The following is a 20189-nucleotide window of genomic DNA, read 5'->3' as shown; positions in this document are numbered from 1 at the left end:
CCCCACGGACTCCCAGCCGGTCACTGATCCCCACTCCCGCCGCCTATAGCCGGTTGTCAGCCGTTGGGATTCAAAATATTGAGGCGCAACCCGACGTGGACGCCGTCGTAAAGGACGGCGTCGATCTTGCCGTGCACTTTATAGAGAAGCGTCGTCCGTCCGATTAGACGAAAGTTGCTCGAGGTTTAATGGTAGGGTTTGTAACCGCTCCAGTGGCCAGTACTCCCTTTTTAAGCCCAAAAAAAGAAAGAAAAGAAGAATAAAACACCCTCCTCCAGTCTTCGGACCGTTTCTCTATGTCTTTCTTGATTTGAAACAACGCTAGCGGAGATCTCAAATGCGCCATCGATCCTTTGCATCTTCGCTCTCTGCCTTCACCGGGACGGTGAGTTCTTGAATTTTTTTTTTTTTCCGTCTGTTTTGGATTTCGGTTCCTTGAGTGCCATCTTCAATTAGGGTTTTGCTCTGAGGCGAGCTGCTGGAGATTTCGATCGGTTCTTCCGTTGAATTTCGAATTCTTGATGCAATGGATGATTAGGTTTCTTTCAGTTGTTCCTTTCTTCATCTGATTTCAACTTGGAGCAGATATTGATCCAAGAAGTTGTCTTTTTTGATGGTTAGGTGTATTTGGTGGGGCTAATTTAGATATGTGTAGGAAATTTGGCAGCTTGGGTCCTTTATTGATTGGCTATTTTCTCAGCTTAGCTTGCCAATTTGAAATTTTACTTTATATCTAGCTTGCCAGGTTGAAATCTTTATCGGTGATTGACTTTCATTTTGATTGTTACGGAATTCGTGAGTTTCATTGTGAATCACCCATCAAATGGGTGTTCTTGTTGTGAATCTGTGGGATATGCGGGATCTTATGTAGATTAAAGATCACATTTTTCCATTTCTTTTTCCAGTCTGCAGTCTTTCTTTTGTTAGAGGAATATATCATCGCCTTCTTGTGTTCCTGATCATGGTTGGGAGATCTTTCTCTCTGGATTTCTGTGATCAAGTGGGGACTGGGGCTTCTGTCTTCACTCATCAGTTAAGGGATGATGGCAAGCGACTGGGGAAAGGGTGCTAATAAAGGTGAAACTTCTGCATCTGCTTCTACATCTGCTTCTAATGCTGTTCAGGATGTGTGTGGTGATGAGATTCAAAGACGGCGGCCCTTGCATGGGTAAGTCCTCAGAGTTTAATGGTTTTGAGACCAGGGTTATCTTCCTTTCTATATCTGGAAACTCTGATTCAGGTTCCACACTCTGGTGGTCGAGGGTTTGAGGTCTGGTATATCCCAATTAATCAGTCTGTCAGCGATTTAGTTTTGTAAGGATGATGGAAAATGATTGATGGTTATTACAGAGGAGGATGTAACTAATATATTGGTTGGGTTGTTTTGCAGGAGGACCACTGGTCCAACGCGTCGCTCAACCAGAGGGCAGTGGACTTCCGAAGAGGTAATTTAGATGTTTATATACTATCTTCTGATATGATCCTATAACTCATTGTGTTTTGATGAAAGCTAAACAATTGTATAAATGATGGAAGGAATTGTTATCATAGAACTGTTTTGCTACATTTCTGCATTGTAGATTGGAAATGTTGAGGTTACAGAGACCTGATACTTCTGTACCATCACAAGCATGTATCTGGCTTTCTATGATCCAGCTCCATGGAAATGTTTTATGATTTACCTTTTACTCGTTTTCCTTGAAATTTTATGTCACATGTTAAGATATTTTCATGTTTGTGCATATCTTATGTTTTATTATTTTCAACAGTTGATCCTTGTGGTTTTTTTTTGGATCAACTCTAAATTGTATAACGGTAGTTTTCCTGTTTAATGGTCATCTATCTATTCTGAATTCTCCTATAAATTGGCCAAAGTGAATGATTTAATTATCCCAACATGGGATTCTGATTTTCAAAATCCCACCAATGATATCATCAATTAGTGAGTTTGATAACCAGGGTCAAAGTTCTAGTATTGGAGCAAAAGTCAGCTAAGGCCCAAGTCTAATGCAAAACTTCACAAGCCTAAAAGGATTCCAAATTTTCCTCAATTTTGAGGAAAATTTGAAATAGGTGGTGATATCTTAACAAATTATTTGTAGATTGTAGTCCTACAAAATATAATCGCCTACTATAATACATAGCAAACAATGCTTTATGCTATGGTAAGATTTGTGATAGTTGTGACAATTTGGACCAAATGATTTTTTCCTACTTTATCTCCTGTTTATTGAATTCAACCTCTCTGCATATGAGGGTAAGGCTGCGTACATTTGACTCTCTCCAGACCCCACAATGGCGGGAGCCTTATGCATTGGGATACCTTTTTTATCTCCTATCTGCCAAGTAACTTGCTCCTTCGTCATGCCCAAAGCTTTCCTATCTCAGCCTTATTTTAACACATCATCTGCAAGCATGAGTCTATTGGGATTGGTTTTTAGAATTCTAATGAGCATATTACTGTGCATATTAGATTATTGGATATGTGCATATCTTGTATCACTCTTCTTTGAGTTTGAGTAGGGCTGAGCAAATAACTGAAATCCGAAGAAATCCACCCAATCCGATCCAATAAACATCGGTTTCAGTCTGTTGAAAGACATAAATTGGGTGGAATCGGATTGGAGTTTGTAAAAAATCGGTTATTTATGGTTGAATTCGGTTCCTACACTTTTAACCCATATGAAACCGAACCCAACCGATGGAGTATTTTACAAACTCACTTTCATTTTTGGGACGATGTCATTTAGACTTCAATATTTCATTCTAAAAAATATCCCATCATCCTTTTGGATTCATGAAAATATTAATGTTGAATTGTTGATAGAAGCACACCAATTTGAGACAATTCTAAAGTGAAAACTTTCAGATGTAGTTGCTTTCAGATGAGTAAATCTTTTCTATTTCTGTTTTATTTTATATAGGTTCAAAAATAAGCATAAAATTTATAACTTATAAGGTTTAGATCTTTTTTGTATTAAATTGATTAAAAAAAATTAAATAAGCTTAAGTGGGCCAACATTGGATTTAAAATCAACATTGGATTAACATTGAAGCCCAAACTAACACAATCCATCCAAACCCACTACAAACCGTTCACTTCGGTTTCAAATGGTTTATACATGATAAATAGTTAGCAGCAGGTTGAATTTTCTTCAACCCATTAGATTCGATCGGATGAAATTTTTTTCTCAACCCGACTGAACCCGACCCATGCTCAACCCTAAGTTTGAGTATATTTGCCAGTTTCCTAAAAATTTATGATTGTGTTCACTCCAGTTCTTCATGCTTAAATTACTAATCAATGATTGCATATTGCTTCTGAGAAGCCTAGATGTCTTGTAACATGCTAATCATTTTCTAAAAAATTATGATTGTGTTCGCTCCAGTTCTTCATGCTTAAGTTACTAATTAACGATTGCATATTGCTTCTGAGAAGCCTAGATGTCTTGTAACATGCTAATCATTCTAATTTACTGGATAGATGAGAATAAGATTATATATATATATATATATATATATATATATATATATATATATATATCACAGGCTATTTTGCTTTTCTATTCCTTTCACAATGTGATGTATTCTTTTGATTATTCATGCAGGACGCAATACTGCAAACAGCTGTCCAGGAGTTTAAAGGAAAAAATTGGAAAAAGATAGGTATTCATTATGAAAAATTGACGTAGCTTATGCCCTAATGCTAGATTATGAAAGCAGACAAAATGGCTTATTTTTTTATGCAGAATTTTACATTATGTGATTTTATAAATTAATTTTAAAAAAACATTTAAACATACTATTCTATCTTCTTGAGCTATAGAATGCTCAATATCATTCATGGTACATCAATCCATGGGCTTCTTTGACAGTTATACAAGAATCACATTTATTTGACTTTCCAATATGAGTCTTTTCCTAGGAAAATTTGGGAATTAGAGTCAAAGTTGATTCTGAATCCATTGATGTTGGACTTTCTTTTCAGTGCACTTTTCTTCCTACTCATGGCTTCCATCAATATCATGATTAAAAAAACATGTACAGTACATAATGGTGCAGGACAATTAATTTTCCTTCTGAAAGTCTGCTGTTTTCCATAATTTCATTGATAGATCCAGTATATTTGCCTTTTCTCTTCTTACCCCCTACTACCAAGTTGATTATGATTTGGTTTGCAAGTCTTAGAGTAAAGGTTACCTCCATATTTAGCTATAAATGAAAATTATATTTAATTCTTTTAATTACAAACTGTTAGGTATAATTGTTGATGCTTAAGTGCATTATCTTTGATCCTAATCTGAAAATATGTATGCAGTGTTGTAGGCATACTTAGCTCCCTGTACTGTTGTTTTCAGCAAATGAATGAACCTTTTTATCATGCTCTTTTGTTCCCTCTCACTCTCTTAATTTTGAAATAAGTGAGAAACAGATACATTCTGAGAATTTATGCTGGTTCTCTTAATATTTTAAGTTATATATATATATATATATATATATATATATATATATATATATATATAATATTTGTAGTAAATTATGAAATTCCGTGTTCCTTCTTGAGTTTATTTGTTCTGTTTTGCCAGATTTTTAGTAGTTCATTCTATTCTGTTTGAAAGACTTGAGCTTTCTAATTTAAGTCAGCAGATGTTCTTACAGTCACATATTTTAGTTTAAGCAATTAGAGGTTATATCTTGCATGTATGTCAAAATATTTCTTATTTCTTCTCATATTTTGAAGTTTATATGCATGCTTTGTTACTGTTTTGTCTTTGTGCTTTGCAGCTGAATGTTTTCCAGACCGGACCGATGTTCAGTGCTTGCACAGGTGGCAGAAGGTTTTAAATCCTGAGCTTGTGAAAGGACCATGGACAAAAGAGGTAACATGTTCTAGATGTATGTGATATAATTAGGCAACTTGTCCCTTATTTACTCTGCTTTACTTTTTTGAAAATTTGGTTGAACTGTTCCTCAGAAAACATTGGACTGACCTGTCCTTAAGTGAAGTAGCCTATTGCTTTTTCCCTTTAACAGGAAGATGAGAAAATCATTGAAATGGTAAATAAACATGGACCCAAGAAGTGGTCCACCATTGCTCAAGCATTAAATGGACGCATTGGAAAACAATGCCGGGAAAGGTATGGCATTTAGAATCACATGACTTCGTAATAGGTCTTTTATCATTTCCACTTGGTGATTTTGTAATTTTTTGCTCTATTACATCTCTAAAAATCCAACAATTAGTTTTAGTTACATTGAAGTTTTGATCAAAAAAAATGATGCCAAATTTAACTAAAATTGATCGCTATTAATATTTGAGCAAGTGTTGGAGAGTTTTTCAGTTATTATGGTACCGACCTAGCATAAACACATGTTTTAAAGTGGTTTTGTATATGTAGAATATATGTGCATACATTCACATAACCATATAACAAATAAAGAAGACAACTTTGATAACTTTGCAGATGAACACAATGGAGTGACTATATCTATCTTTAACATTGCCCTTAAGCTTAAGGGGGATCTTCAAAAAGAATTTGCTAAATGATGGTAGAATAGTGCAACTGGCAATGGTACTTGAACTTAGAAGAGGCATGCAATGGTTGTAGTATAACAGTAAGGGGTGGCAATGTAGGCCAAAATCTTTCAAATCCTATCCAAATCCAGATCCAGTCCATATTTGAATCAAGAAAATTGTGCTTAATTAATCGTCTGTTTGGATTCAGATCCCACATAATAGATCCATTGACATTCAATTTATTTTACATACATGCAAGTCCAAACTTTAATGCTGATAACATGATCTTATATACTGAGTTCTGCTCATCCTATCTCCCTTTCTTTCTCCATCCGTTGTACCTTCTTCCCAACTGTGCCCATTCACTCCCATTCTTGTTCCTGTCCCTTGACCATTCACTCCTACATGTTGATGCCACATGCAACATTAAGCTTTCAACAGACGCCACTCAATGACTCTATCCAATAATGGCACTCCTAGTAGGAACTGCATTCACTAATCCTAACTCCACTCCTTGCCACTTGATTCCCTGCTACTCTAGGCTACCTTCACCATGACCCCACCTGTCTCTGTGCAGATTTTCTGTAAACCCATGCCTTTTCCCATCTTCCCAGCTTTATGCGGTGCCCTTTTATTGCCTTTGCCTCACTCCTTCCCTTGTCCCAGATTCCTTTCCCAACTTACAACATATTTCCTTGCATCTCCCTGTTCTCCAATTACCCATCTTATCCTAATTTGAGACCATATCCAATCAGGTAATGGAGTAAGATCCTTGCCCCTTTATTGAGCTTGGATCATGTACAGAGCCAATAATGCCCCTTTGGATTCGAACCATAGGTATCAACCATTTGTTTCGTTTGGTAGCAGCAAGTAGAACCCACAGAAGATGTGGCATACGTATGGGTTCAATGGAGTAGCTCAAAATGTTGAGGGCAATTTTTGCCACCAACGGATGCTATGATTCTTTAAGGAGGTAGCTAGGTTTTTTTGTGAGCATCTTAAGATGATAGTGGTTTAATGATTGCCATTCCATAGGTGTAGATATGTATAAAAGTCAGCTGATTTTAGCTGGGTGAGCAAACATGCAATTGAAAGGGCAAGTTTGATATGCAATCTAGTGCTAACGGCGAAGATCTGCTGGTCTACTGATGAAGTTAGAAGTGCATAAACCAACCATGTGATGAAGGCAGGTGTCCATCCACGCTAAGATTTTAAGCTCAATTAGTAGAATTAAGGACAAGTATGAGAGGCAAATGATCCACATGCTCACATATATGAGGAAATTGGGACAAAAAGCATTCCTGGACCCTTTGTGGAGGTAGGTTCCCAGCCAAGGAAGATTTTAAGCTTATAGTTGGAACAAGGGCAAGTCTGAATGACAAAGGATCCCAATGCTCACCTGGAGAGGATGAACCAAAGGTAATTGAGGCATAGTGTTTAGTGTGTGTGATGAATGTTAATTCACAGGAAAGGAAGACAGAAGGTGGTCAAGATGATGTCAGTTGGGGTAAATGACAATGACTGGAAGTCAAGAGTCATGAACTACGAAAATGCATGGTTGTGTCAAGGGGTGTTTGGATTTGGTGAAGCCAATTAAAGGTTTGATGAACCTTTAGATAAGCAAAAACCCAGAAGGTGAACATATCCAATAGCAAGTATTCAATGGTTCTAGTATTCTATGGGTCAGCTACGGGTAGAGGACTGACCCATTTTCAGTAATGTTGCAGACTGGCAAAGATGATTTAGAATTTTAGACCCTTAGACCAGCAGAATGGTTATTGATTCTATGAGATAAGAGTAGGGTCCAATAAAATAATAAGCCTAGTCAATAAAGAGTAAAACATCAAATATGGGAAGCACTGGATGGTTCAGCCCAGTGTAGGCTCATGAAATGACTATTAAATTAGCAAGATACTGGATTTGGGCAAAATCTCTTAAAATGGGTGCCAATGCCATTGAGCAAATTGAACAAAAGTAGAGCAAACTGGAGAAACTGAATTCTAAAGTTTGCACAATGAGGTGCAGATTTTGACTTAGCAGAAAGCAGGAAGAGTCTTTGAAGGTTTACTGAACTATGGCTAGGCCTATTGGAGCTAAGAGAGGTAGATCCAGCACAAGTCTGACCTGCTTGCAGTTAAAATCAGGGTGCTGATCCTTGAACTGACGCCAATCATAGCATGGCTCCAAAAACCTTGATGACCCTGATGGACCCCAATGAGAGAGGAAGAGAGTTTAGATGACCTTTCAGACAACACCAGAACATAAAATTATCAATAGGTTGGAGGATACCAAACAAAAATCTCTTCAGATTACTATTCATCATTGTTCGCAAAAGCTGCAGTAACTCCTAATCATCCTGATGTTACAACCATCAGACAGCACTAAAAGAGAGCCTTCAGGGAGTTTTTCAGAGGGCCCAAGAAATGACATGTTTGCTGACCTTTCTAGAGCTTCTCAATTTTTGATGAAATACGAACCTCTTAGTGCATTGTTGACAGTACACAAAAGAGAATAAATAAATAAAAATAAAGGGTGCTGACTGACTGATTGGTGAAATCTCGTGTTGATACAAAGAGACCCTATCCATTTCTGCCCTTGATCTGGGTATTCAGGCAGGCTTTGACTCCTGATTCTCAGAAAAAAGTACATAGTAGAAGTTCTTACTTTGATGCTTTGCTGATGATAAGTTAAGTGTGCACCAGGGAGTAGTTTGGAGAATCTTTAAATTCCCAAGAAATGGATAGGGATCTGTCACTTTATTGGTGTCTGCCGATTAACAGAGTTATTGGTTTTTGGTGATGGTTTAGCCATAGGCCCATAGGCAGAAGAAATTAAGGATTTTGTTTTGCATGGATTCGGCCTTTTGTTTTGATCTACTACAGTATGCCCAGATCCTTAAAGATTCATCTTTGAAGTCACTCAAAAGATTTTATGTGCAATTTTTGAAATGATATTATGATACTCAGAAATGAATTGTTAATCCAGTAAGGCTTGTTAGTTGTTAATGTTGCATGATTTAACTATTGTTACATGCTAAATTTGTGTTCAGTAGCTTATCTTAGGTTTCTGAAGATTTGAATGCTTTAAAAGCAATAAAAGCTTCTAAACTGATCAACTTCTACATACTGAATATGCATGTAATAGCTTCTTTACCCTGCTACTAATGGAATTTACTTTGAATCCAGCTCATTTTGTAATAATTGGTGAATCCACCATGCAATGATTGTTTGGACTACTAATTGCTGACTGAAACTTCTTTTTTTAGTTTGTACTGCACTAATAGTTGGAAAGTGCAGCATCATATCTTATTTATATTTTGAACTTAAAACCATTTGTTCCCCCACTCTCTCAACCCTTCAGTCCTCTTGATTTTGTTTTGTCATTTCACTATCAATGAATCTCCTAATTGTGAAAGTGTTACATTTTAGGTGGCACAATCATCTTAACCCTGCTATTAACAAGCAGGCATGGACTCAAAAAGAGGAGATAGCACTGATTCATGCTCATCAAATTTATGGAAATAAATGGGCAGAGTTGACCAAATTTTTACCAGGCAGGTGTGTATCTGAAACCTTAGCTATCCACTGAAGGTAATGAACACAATTTTTTGGTTCAAATGTTAGAAATTTGTAAACGAGGGTGAGCCTTAGTGCGACAGTAAGGTTGCTCCATTGTGACTTGGATGTCCCATGTTTAAAACATCCTCCCAGTATGCGAGGATAAGGCTGCATACATCCTTCCCTTTCCAAACCCTATAATGGCAGCAGCCTTGTGCACTGGATGCCCTTTTTTATGTTAGAAATTGTGAAAATCCTTGCAAGCACTCTTTTCAGGGTTCTACTGCCAATTTGCTATATTGGAATTAGACATTTATATTCCTCTATTTCGTGCCTCGTAAAGTTTGTTCTGCAATAAATTTATGTTTATGCACATGTTTATGTTAATGTTTTTGCAGCCTTGAAGAGAAGCATATGTGTATTCTTTTGTCTGTGCATGCATGCTATTGCAGTGGGTCGCATCGTGAATGTGCTATGCACTCATGTGCATATCCACATTTGTTCAGTATCTCCAATCTTTGTTTATGATCATCTTCTTAAGAATTTGAATTTTTTTTGTATTGGTGTCAAATATATATTCCGATACCATTGCACATAAACACATATTGTTGTCTGTTTGTTTATCTTATTTAATTTGTTATTCCTGTGACTATATATTTGTGCCACCCGACTTTTCTTTGCTCACTGGACTACAAAATGATATTAATTTCAAAATTTCTTCTCTATTCAAATTGCTTTTGCTGGTGAATATTGAAAACCATTGTGCCATGCATCATCAGGACAGACAATGCTATAAAAAATCATTGGAACAGCTCTGTAAAGAAGAAATTGGACTCATATCTGGCATCGGGTCTGCTAGCCCAGTTCCAAGGCCTGCCTCATGCGGAAAATCCTGCCCAGTGCATCTCTTCATCTGTAGTGAATCAACAAAACAGTGAAGATAGTCGCATTAAAGACAGACAAGAGGTTGAAGATTCATCAGAATGTAGCAAAGAGTCATCATCAGCCTTGGTTGGTTGCTCTCAATCTGACTACGAATTGGCTATTACAGTTCGTGATGATATACAACTTGCAGAGGCTGCCAAGAAGAAAGATATACATGATTCTCAGTTGTCAATGTGCTCCAAAGACTATTACGCTTCCATGGAGGAAATTGAGTGCATTGTCCCTGAGACACAATGTGAACCTATGGTCTCCGTAACTGCTCCCTGTCAAAATTTGCATGAGATTGAAATATCAGGAAGATTGGCTAACCAAATGGTTTCACAAGAATTGCCTAACTCTTTGCTGGAGGCAGCCCAGAGATCACCAGAGTTAAAAAGGACATCAGAATACCATAAAAACAAATCTCTTTTGTTTCCAGATTCTGGAGGACCGAAAATGGCTACATGTATCACAAACAGTGGTGTAGAATCTGAGAACCACAATAAAATTTCAATGGCTGAAGCTGATTGCTGTAGTGGAAGTGTTTTTGGGGCAGAAATGCATGAAGATGTTACTATGGAAAATCCTATTACTGCACCAAACATTATAAATATGGATTACTACTTGGGATCTGGAAGTTCCCAACCTGATTTCTACGGTTCTTTGGCTTATAGGAATTTAATTTCTTGCTCACAGCCTCAATATCCAGCCAATTCATCAGATATGCTGGGGAACTCATATTGTCAGGGTTTGATGACTGTAGTTCCTCCATCTTATATATGTCCAGATGATGGAAAACCAATTTGTAGAAGTGATGATGCTGTGACTAGAGACATTTCTGTTGGAACTCAATATTCAGAACTTATTACATGCATGTATGATGGCTTTGCTTATTCCAACTGCTCTTCTTTATCCCCTAGTGGTGGTTCTAGGTCTAAGATTTTTGTGCCTGAAGACCAGCACAAAGAAAATGAAACTCCGGTGCAAACCTATATGGCAATGATGGATTCTGAACCTCCAAATGCCATGGATAACATTACATCATCAGATGAAAATCCAGCCATACAGACTGAAGAACATCCGGATGCTGGAGCTCTATTTTATGAACCTCCACGTTTTCCAAGCTTGGAAATTCCATTTGTCAGTTGTGACCTTATATCCTCTGGTGATCTTCAGCAGGCATACAGTCCCCTTGGAATTCGGCAGCTGATGATGTCTTCTACATCATGCAGCCTATGGGATTCACCTTCTCATGATGAGAGTCCTGATGCTTTACTTAAAAGTGCTGCCAAAAGCTTCATATGCACCCCTTCCATTATGAAGAAACGGCAACGTGAACTGTTGTCACCTTTGCAGGAACGGAGAATTGACAAGAAATCTGGCATAGACACGGATCGTGTGTTATTTTCAACACCTTCTATAAGCAGAACTGATAATTTCTCAATGGGCATCATGAATGATGAAGGTGTTGCTCCCAGAATTTCTTCCTGTTCTAGTGAGGCCAATGCTCTTTACCCTTCAAATCATCAGAAAAAGAAACATGAGATTTGTTTGGAGCAGAAAGAAAATTTGGACTGCACTCCAAGTTATCAAAAGGATGAAGATGCCTTGGTGGAAGCTAAAGCCAGGATTTCAAGCAACGAATCCAAAAGCAGTTTTTATCAAGCTAAGAAGGAACAATGCACAACTGCCATCAGTGCCCCAACTAACCTTCATGCTAATGTTACAGAAAATGAAGTAAGTATTTCCTAACTAGTATTTTATCTTCTCCATATATATATGATGCATTTTCATGTTAATGCACAACAATATGATTACATGAAGCATATAACCAGCAAAATATTGCCCAGCCTCAGTTTTCTTGCATCGCATAATGAAAATAAGCTCAGCTTGAGTCACTCAGCTACGTTTTGGCTTGTTTTTATGGTATATAATGCACAATGAGTTCATCAGGCGTATAATAACTATTATATAATGGTACAATCTGTAACTTATGGGGGCACTGAGTTTACTTGGTGCAAAATCCATCGAAATGAGCAAAGCCACTTTTGTTTTGTAAAATTCAATGTGCTGACTTTTTGGTAGGTTTTTCATGTGCTAGCTTAGCTGGGCTGATAAAAGTGCTTGGACCAAGCTGTGTGAAGCTCACTTAGCTACATCATGTGGTGTATCTTGTGTACTTTGTGAGATTCAAATCACATCACCTTTACAAAGGCTCATTTATCCTTTTATGATCCGTTGGTGTATCCCTGTACGGATGCACATTACCATTTGCTAGAAAAGAACTGGGTCTATTTCCGATTCCAAGTGGCTGTAATATCCTGTTTATTGCTAGAAAAGTTACTGCATTTTGTTTAAGAAGTCTGTGTAACTTTGAATACGTTAGTCATGTTAGTGATGGCAATGTTGTAAACTAAGCATGCATATGTAGTGCAATCACTTGTTGATATCAGAGGATACTCATCATCCAATGATGCAAAATGATCATTAATTGTCCTAATTAGTGTCTATGCATGTAGTGAAGTATATTGCTTAACCTTGTAATAGGTAAATAATACATCATAAGAGAAGCCATTAAATCTTTTGATTATTGAAACGTAAGCTAGTATCAAAAAGCAAAAGGAGTGATTTTGTTATATAGATGATTTAATAATTTGCATTGTTGGAGAAAGCTCGTGTCATAGCCTGTTGTATTGTAGTGCTGCATAAGTTGTGGCAATGCATGTTTTTGTTTTTTCTATTTATGTATTCGATTCTTTATACAAGGCTGAATGCGTATAATACATTATTATATATATGGGGAATTCATAATCCTGCTTAAGAAAATATCCTTAAAATTAGGATTTCAACTTTACATTACCAGGTTTGTCTGAATTCATAGTCTGAAGATCATGGAAGCCAAATCTGACTCATAAGCTACCTGAGGTTGTGAAGGGTAGTGTCTATTCAAGCTCTGTTCCGTGTCAAAATGCCGAACCAGGTGGTTCAAGGTGATATGGCAGACGATGCTCCAAAGCATGAACCTTGACACTCTTATATGTGTATATTTAATGTGTATATGTATGATTGTGATTTATGACTGTTTTCCAAGTAGATCATACTTTGTTTTTTTGTTGTTGCTCTGCCTATTAATGCTTGAACGTTGCAATTACACCACCAATATGGTTTCATGCAGCCACCTGCTGGAGTTCTTGTTGAACATAATACCAATGACATGCTGTTGTTTTCAACTGATCAAGATGGGCATCCTGTAAATGGACAAATAAGAACTGCTGCTAGGTCTTTGGAAGACCAAACTTTCAGAAGTTTTGAGATTTCACCAAACAAGGGTCACTCAGATGCTCGATCTGAAGCTTTATCTGATCTTTCTGGCCCCCTGTCTCCTAGAGTTGGTGAAAGTATGCAGGAACAGCAACAGGTTCCGGTTACATCAGCACAATGTGCCCTGTCAGTGCATCCATTAGAGGTTTCAGTTGAAAAGCATGGTTCATTGATTGACATGGACCTTGAAAACTTAAACATGTAAGATCAACTAAGGCAACCCATGATTATGCCAATTTTGGCAGTTGACCCTTTTTTCCCTCTCAATACAGTTGAAGATTTTTTGAGAACTGTATCATTACTTTGCATGCTGCAGTCTGCTATTAGTGAAATGTTTGATGTTCTTTTTTGCTATATGCAGTTTGTTGTGTTTCTAAATCCTAATTAATTTTGATTGGATTCTCAACAGTTAAAAAGGTATGCCAAGTTGTGGTATGTGTGGCATCTGAGCAAGAGTTTTCTACTATGCTCTAGTTCCACTGGACAGCAATACATAATCTGTTATAGTTATATTTGGACCAATAGGAAAAACAATCATCTGGTCAGTATATTGTTCCATGAGTGAGTTAAACAATGCTTGTTTTCCTGCTCAGGAAGTATTATGCTATAGTTATAGCTACATGATGCCTATATTTGTCACAGATATGCTTTATGGTATTTTGTATAATGGCAACTATCCAAGGAAGCAAACTGCATAGAATTATATATATGTGTGAACCAAATTTGTAAGTTCTATTGTTCTCAGGATAATGACACTCTATAGTTAACTGAAATTCCTGACTTGCTATCAATAGACCTCTTTCTGCTCTTCAACTAAGAATCATGAAACAGTAGCACCATCAGATTCAACTAATTTATAGGGTGCAAGAAAGACATGCTATTTAGATGAAATGGAATAGTTGGTTTATTTTTGTCTCAAGTCCTCTTTGTTCATAGTTAGAGAAATCTCTTCGGATGATCAAGTCCTTCAAACATCGCATTGTGGATTGGATGCTTGCATTCTTTAGCACATATTTATTTCTTTAATTTGTGTCTGCCCAATTAATTTACTTTCTTTGCAAATAGCTCTACATTTGACTTTGTATCACCATTATGACTGGAACTTTGTTCTATGTTACTCCTAGAGTTTTACCGCGAGATACCAGTGCCTGTGGAAGCAAATAACTAGATGGGTGGAAGCTTTTTACATAATGGATTTTATTGAATCATAGATATCATAATTATGCTTTTATATTGGCTTCTACAACTTTTAGTCAGCTAGATATGTGAGAATTTAGTAAATAATTTAAGAGATAGTGGCATATTTTGTTTAATTAATATGGTTTAGCAAAACCTTGACACTCTTTTCTATCTTTAATTCTGTTTTCCTTTTTTTTTGTGTTTTAGCAGTTTTGCTGACACACCAGGCATCAAAAGAGGGATAGAATCTCCTTCAGCATGGAAATCACCTTGGTTTATGAATTCACTTCTTCCAGGACACAGAATCGATACAGATATAACATTTGAGGTAGCTGAAGTATTATTAGTGATTATCTGAGTCATATATGGGGCCTAAAAAGCTCACCAATATCCTTTTTTGGTAGATTTATTAGGGCCTATTGGGATATTCTTGCAGGAATATCTACCAAGAATTGGGCCCGTTGGCCGATCCAACCCGTCATCTTCTAAAGGCCTACCGAAGTCCCAGCCTAAATCCTAGCTTGTGGGCCAGTTGGTCTGCAGGAAAAAAAAGACCCATGGAGGTCTTCTTTTCCTTCCTGCAGGATTTTGTCTATGGGAAAGTTGGGTTGATATGGGCTATGCTCATATGCGCTTCCCAGTCTATGAATCCAGCAAAAAATTCAGCCTAGATCTTGTTGGATTGCCCAAACAGACCCTTAGTAGGAACAAATGCTTTGGATGACCTTTACAAGATACAAATAAGGTCTGAAATTTTAATGATACATTATGACAACGTGGCTCAACTTACCTCAAATTCAAGAAAAGCCAAAGTGTAGGGCTCCCTTGTTTTCATTACATTCATTTCAGTTCACTGATTCTTTTTCTCAAGCTTAAACTAGAGACATTTTAGCTTTCTTTGCATGATTGAAGACTTAAAAGTTTTTAATAACTTTTGTCATTAAGTTTCTATATCTTATGAACCTTGGAGTTCTTTACTCATTTTTAGTAGTTCTGGTCTCTTATCTTTCCAGGACATAGGATACTTCGTGAGCCCAGGAGACAGAAGCTATGACGCCATTGGACTGATGAGACAGTTAAGTGAACACACTGCTTCTGCTGTGGCCGAGGCACAAGAGGTATTGGCAAGTGGAAGCCCCGGAGTGGATTTTGACAAAAGACACTCTGGCAAGGAAAATTTCCAGAAAGAAAATATTCAGTCAGACAAAGAACTGGGAGATCATCCTCTGACACCGAAAGTCATGGTAGTATGCTCTTGATTGTTTAATTTTCTCCCCTCCTGTTATAGTTCTCACCATACCAGCGTAGTCCTGAATCCACATTTTTTATGCCAGTAATTGTTTTTGATGCCGAAAGTCATGGTATTGTTTAATTGATCTGCCATCTGCATAAAAGTGCTTGAAAGTTTTCATATGCAACATGGGCGGCAGATCTAGCCACCTTAAATACAAATTTTATATGAAGGACAACGCTGAGCTTAGCATTGTCTACTTCTAGGCCCTTGACAAACTCAAATCTGTCAGTGCAATTTTCTTATTCTAAATCCACATTTTCGATGCCATTGATGGATCTGCCATCTTCACTGACATTCCTACCAGACTCTCCTATATTAGGTGCAGTGGCAGAGCCTGACATCAAATGTTGGGAGATCAAAGTAATAATTTATTAATAATTTTTTTAAAAAAATATTTTATAATAAATAATAAAATAAAGATATATATATCCAAAAATATTATAAAAATATCAATAAATATTTAATTTTATGTATAAATAAAGATAAGTAAAAAATATTATCTTATGCCATTTGCAAAATGATTTTGATTGTATAAAAATATCAATAATCTCTTCCACATTAAAGGTTGAAGAATAAATAAAGGGTTAAAGAATAAATAAACAACTGTTCTTTTTTTAAAAAAATTATTATTTTAAATAAAAAATTAATATATAAATTAATTATATGATTTTTTTTCAAACTGATGGATTCGTCATGTGTGTAAGATTAAAATATTGAGGGGGCCACTATATATATAAATATATAGATAATAAGTATTTTAAAATATTTTGGAGGGCAGTGACCCCCCCCCCTGGTCCCTCTTACGCTCCGCCACTGATTAGGTAGATCTAACACTTAACATGAAGGGCAAATTTTGCTTTCACATGACAACATAGACAGTAGATCTAGCCACCTAAACATGAACATTGTGTGAGGACAATTCAGAACTTTTAGTGTCATCCACTTCTATGCTTGGAGGAACTAAAAGACCTGCTCGTGCAATTTGCTCATTATATTTGTATTTTGTAATGTCCTGGTGATGACTTGAAAGTCTGATATGTCTATCTGAAGACAATAAAATTGTGAGGGGGCGGGATCTAGAATTCAAAGCATCTAGCCTATACCAAAGTTTAGAGAAGGAGATTATTAAAATGGCTTTGAAGAAAAGAAAGAAATCTATGATTTTTGCATCACATATAACTTCAGATAATATATATTTTGAGTTTTGTCATTATTGACCTTATTAGCATGTCTATGATATGTAATAGAAACTTCTGAGCATTTGTGTCTCCTTTATACATGTTGTCTAGAAGCTTTTTCTTTCCGCCTTATCAGTATCTTTTTTTTTTAAAAAAAAACAAAAAGAAAAGAAACAAGCAACAGTTAGACATGCCATTTTTAGTTGGTAATAACAAGCAAACCTCTGTATATTTTTCAGGATTCAATTTTATTCTATTAACATTTTGAATGTTTTCCAGATGGAAGCGCGAATTCTTGATTTCAATGCATGTGCAACACCTGTCAGGAAAACAGAAAATAAGAAAATAGGCAATATAGGAACCTCAGTAAACTTCTCGAGCACATCTTCTTATCTTATGAAGGGCTACCGGTAGCTGGTTGTGGTATTGCCAAAAGTAAATATCTATATCATGTTGATGTTATTATAGTAATACATATATGCCCATTGCTATAATTGCTCTTGATTTATCTTATTTTGGTTTTTTAGGGACATTGTTTATGTATTTCAAGTCCATTTTGGTCCTGCATTTTTCCAATTACAAGACAGCTAACTGGGTCTTTGATGAAGGGTCTCATCCAAATATATAATGTATAATTTTATGTTCTTCCATTGAACCATGTTATTTACTTTCCCATTTGTCTCAGTTTCTCTGATACCTTTCTTTCCTTATTCCTGTCATCCAGCGCTTCCATGTAGATTATGGTCTTATTTGGTTAGTAATGATAAAAGCAAGCAAATCTTTCACTTGCTACTGTAAGAAAGGAATCACAGAGAGAAACTTGAGGAGGCGTCACTGCGTTTAGGTTGTTATAAAGTATTTGTTGAGTACTCGAGTGCATCATCTATATTTAACAAAAAGTTGTTGATCAGAAGAAGATTGAATTGTCAGTTAAAAATTGTAAATATCACTTTTCTCTGCTTGGAAGACTTATAAACCTGCATCTACCCAAAGCCATCATTTAGCTGTATGTAGTTAAATGTACCATAAACCTCAAGATTTTCATTCTTCCATATATTCTTTATGATTACTGCAAGGGCAATGTAAAACACCCGACAAGAATGTTATGAAGCTCACATGAAGCTCCAGAGCATTGGACTAAACATCTTCCTTCTCTGTAGATGAAAATAACTTCAGCCTATCTCTTCTAAGCATTATTCAAAGAGAGATGAGCTCAGTGGAAGCATATTGACAGGTAATATATCCTTATGTGCTCCCTACACCATGTGCGTTACATGTGCTGAATGCTTGTCAGCTAATATGAGACCTTTACCCACAAAAAAGATATGGGAACCAACTCTGGAACCAAAATGCTCTTCCTTCGGTACCAAAACATTGGTAAATCATTTGTGGCATCCAATTACCAAAACATTGGTAAATCGTTTGCAGCATTCGATCTCCATGACCGGTTGTATTTGAAACAGATTTCATATTGAAATTTATGCATATTTTATGTCATCTACTTTTATGCATAAGCCATGGTCCTGACTTGCTCAAATGGCTTATAAGGTCCTAAAGTACTCCTGGCACCCAGGAATGGAAACCCCATGTTCTTTCTATTTCTTTGTATATTTGATTTGATACCTCTGTAAGATGCACAACTTGGGGACAACTGGCTGCCTCAGGAACATGGACTTGGTTAGTCTTCTCGTCTCAGCCATGGGTAATAAATAGCTTCAGATCTGTCATTAAATAACTTATAATTATAGACCTGTGATAGAACACAGATTAACAGATGTTTATCTCTGAATAATTGTAATCTCTGAAAAAATTGCTACTGAACAACCATGGAATCTATTCTTTGCTCGGTCCATGCCAATGCAGTACTAGAACACTGCCATATATGTTTGGACTAAATGGTGAAATAGTATGAGCCAAACTGCTATATATATATATATATATTTTGGGTATAAGCAGGCGATCAACCACTCTAGTGTGATCATGAAGTTAGAAAACAAAAGATTCTGCATAGATCAACGAGCCTGGGATCAACTTATTTTGACCCACTTCGAGGATTTGGAAGGAGCTCTTGAAGAAACATTCTTCTTGTTTCTCTGTTTTAAGATCTGCTATGAGGCTCCTTGAGTACTGATCCATGCTTCGCAACATAAATATAAGAGAAGGTTTGACAGGGTTGGCAAGTTGCTTACCAGCCTTGATTTTTCTACACAGATGTAAGATGGGGTTTTCATGCTTGCCTGACCCGGAATTTCCCGTATATGCTCCTTCTGCCTGCTTCTTTTGTCTTTCTCCTCCCTCCTCTTCCTTCTGTTCTTTGTAGTTGTACATTGTTTTAGTTTTTAGTAAATATGCTATCCCTCATTGTCCATGAAAGGAAAAAAAAAAAGAAAGAAAAAAACAAAAGAGAAAAAAGAAAAGCAAAAGCAGTACTGGAACACAGTGTGAACAGATCAGTTTGAAATTGTGAATGATGTTTAGCTTAGAATAGGCAACATATGCCTTCTCCGGTCTCCTAATGGCACAATGAATGAATCCATCGATTCCTCTATTCTGAGAGGACAGGGCTATCACCAAAACCAAGTTTGCCAAGACTGGCACTCAGCCATTAGTTCCATGGTATCTTAATTTGACATGGATAGAGGTAAGAAGAAGGATTGATATTATAAGAAAATGTTTCCAATTTGTTTATCAGGTTTTACAGCTAATCAGCCCTCATATGTTGTGGAAGAGGCTTAAACTAAGCATGGATCAGGTGTTTGAAATGGCTATGATGTTAGATTAATTGGATCGAGCATTATTTACCCCAGTTGAGCACTACCTGAACCTATCTGTAGCTTTCCATCAGTTACTCCAAATGATTGACCTTGTTGATCAACAGGGGCAAAATAAGGACTTAAAATTCTGGTTTGCCAAACTTTGGACCCATCACATTAAAAAGATGTCAGGTTAGTTTGGTCAGACTCTGGGAGGAAATTTTTGAGAAAATTCTCTCTAAATGTGTAAGCCAATTTACAGTTGATTTGTTTCTCAATAAATGTGACTAACATGGGGACGTTTGTGATCCGGCTTTGCCATATTAGATAAACTGTCAGAGCCTTCAATTTTACTCGAGAAAATAAATGATTTATCTAAACTGAATTGCGGTTCTTAGGTATCAAGTTATAGTGGATGAAAGCAAAATTTATATCTGCCGAAGTTCTGCGAAATTTCCATCTGCA

General features: G+C 36.6%; 1 protein-coding gene across 6 annotated transcripts; it reads left to right on the top strand.

Annotated features, from left to right (window-relative positions):
- The first annotated feature begins 227 nt into the window (after nt 1–227).
- On the top strand, nt 228–18642 carry LOC105048294 (transcription factor MYB3R-1). Of its 6 annotated transcripts, XR_012142484.1 has the most exons (14): nt 228–385; nt 906–1168; nt 1391–1445; nt 3609–3666; nt 4786–4880; nt 5035–5138; nt 8947–9075; nt 9855–11736; nt 13175–13521; nt 14707–14827; nt 15513–15743; nt 17251–17406; nt 17499–17600; nt 17696–18113. XR_012142484.1 is itself a non-coding variant. In XM_010927561.4 (13 exons), the coding sequence occupies exons 2-12, from the start codon at nt 1041–1043 to the stop codon at nt 17383–17385; spliced, it is 3285 nt and encodes a 1094-aa protein (XP_010925863.1). In that variant the 5' UTR covers nt 228–385; nt 906–1040; the 3' UTR covers nt 17386–17406; nt 18132–18642. The 6 variants fall into 6 exon arrangements, 4 of the variants coding, with proteins under 4 accessions (XP_010925863.1, XP_010925864.1, XP_019707533.1 ...); XR_012142483.1 differs by having other exon boundaries at nt 17251–17600; XM_010927561.4 differs by lacking the exons at nt 17499–17600; nt 17696–18113 and adding an exon at nt 18132–18642.
- Nucleotides 18643–20189: the final 1547 nt, after the last annotated feature.

This window comes from Elaeis guineensis, chromosome 7 (assembly GCF_000442705.2).
Source record: "Elaeis guineensis isolate ETL-2024a chromosome 7, EG11, whole genome shotgun sequence".
Taxonomy (NCBI): domain Eukaryota; kingdom Viridiplantae; phylum Streptophyta; class Magnoliopsida; order Arecales; family Arecaceae; genus Elaeis; species Elaeis guineensis.
The sequence above is the reverse complement of the archived record's forward strand: the minus strand, read 5'-3'. Positions and strand labels throughout refer to the sequence as shown.

Bases quoted from the DNA above. Each gene is read 5' to 3' on its own strand.
- LOC105048294 (XM_010927561.4), top strand. From the start codon at position 1,041: ATGATGGCAAGCGACTGGGGAAAGGGTGCTAATAAAGGTGAAACTTCT. The intron at 5,139-8,946 runs GTATGGCATTTA...GTTACATTTTAG, and splicing joins GGAAAACAATGCCGGGAAAG to GTGGCACAATCATCTTAACC. The intron at 9,076-9,854 runs GTGTGTATCTGA...ATGCATCATCAG, and splicing joins ACCAAATTTTTACCAGGCAG to GACAGACAATGCTATAAAAA.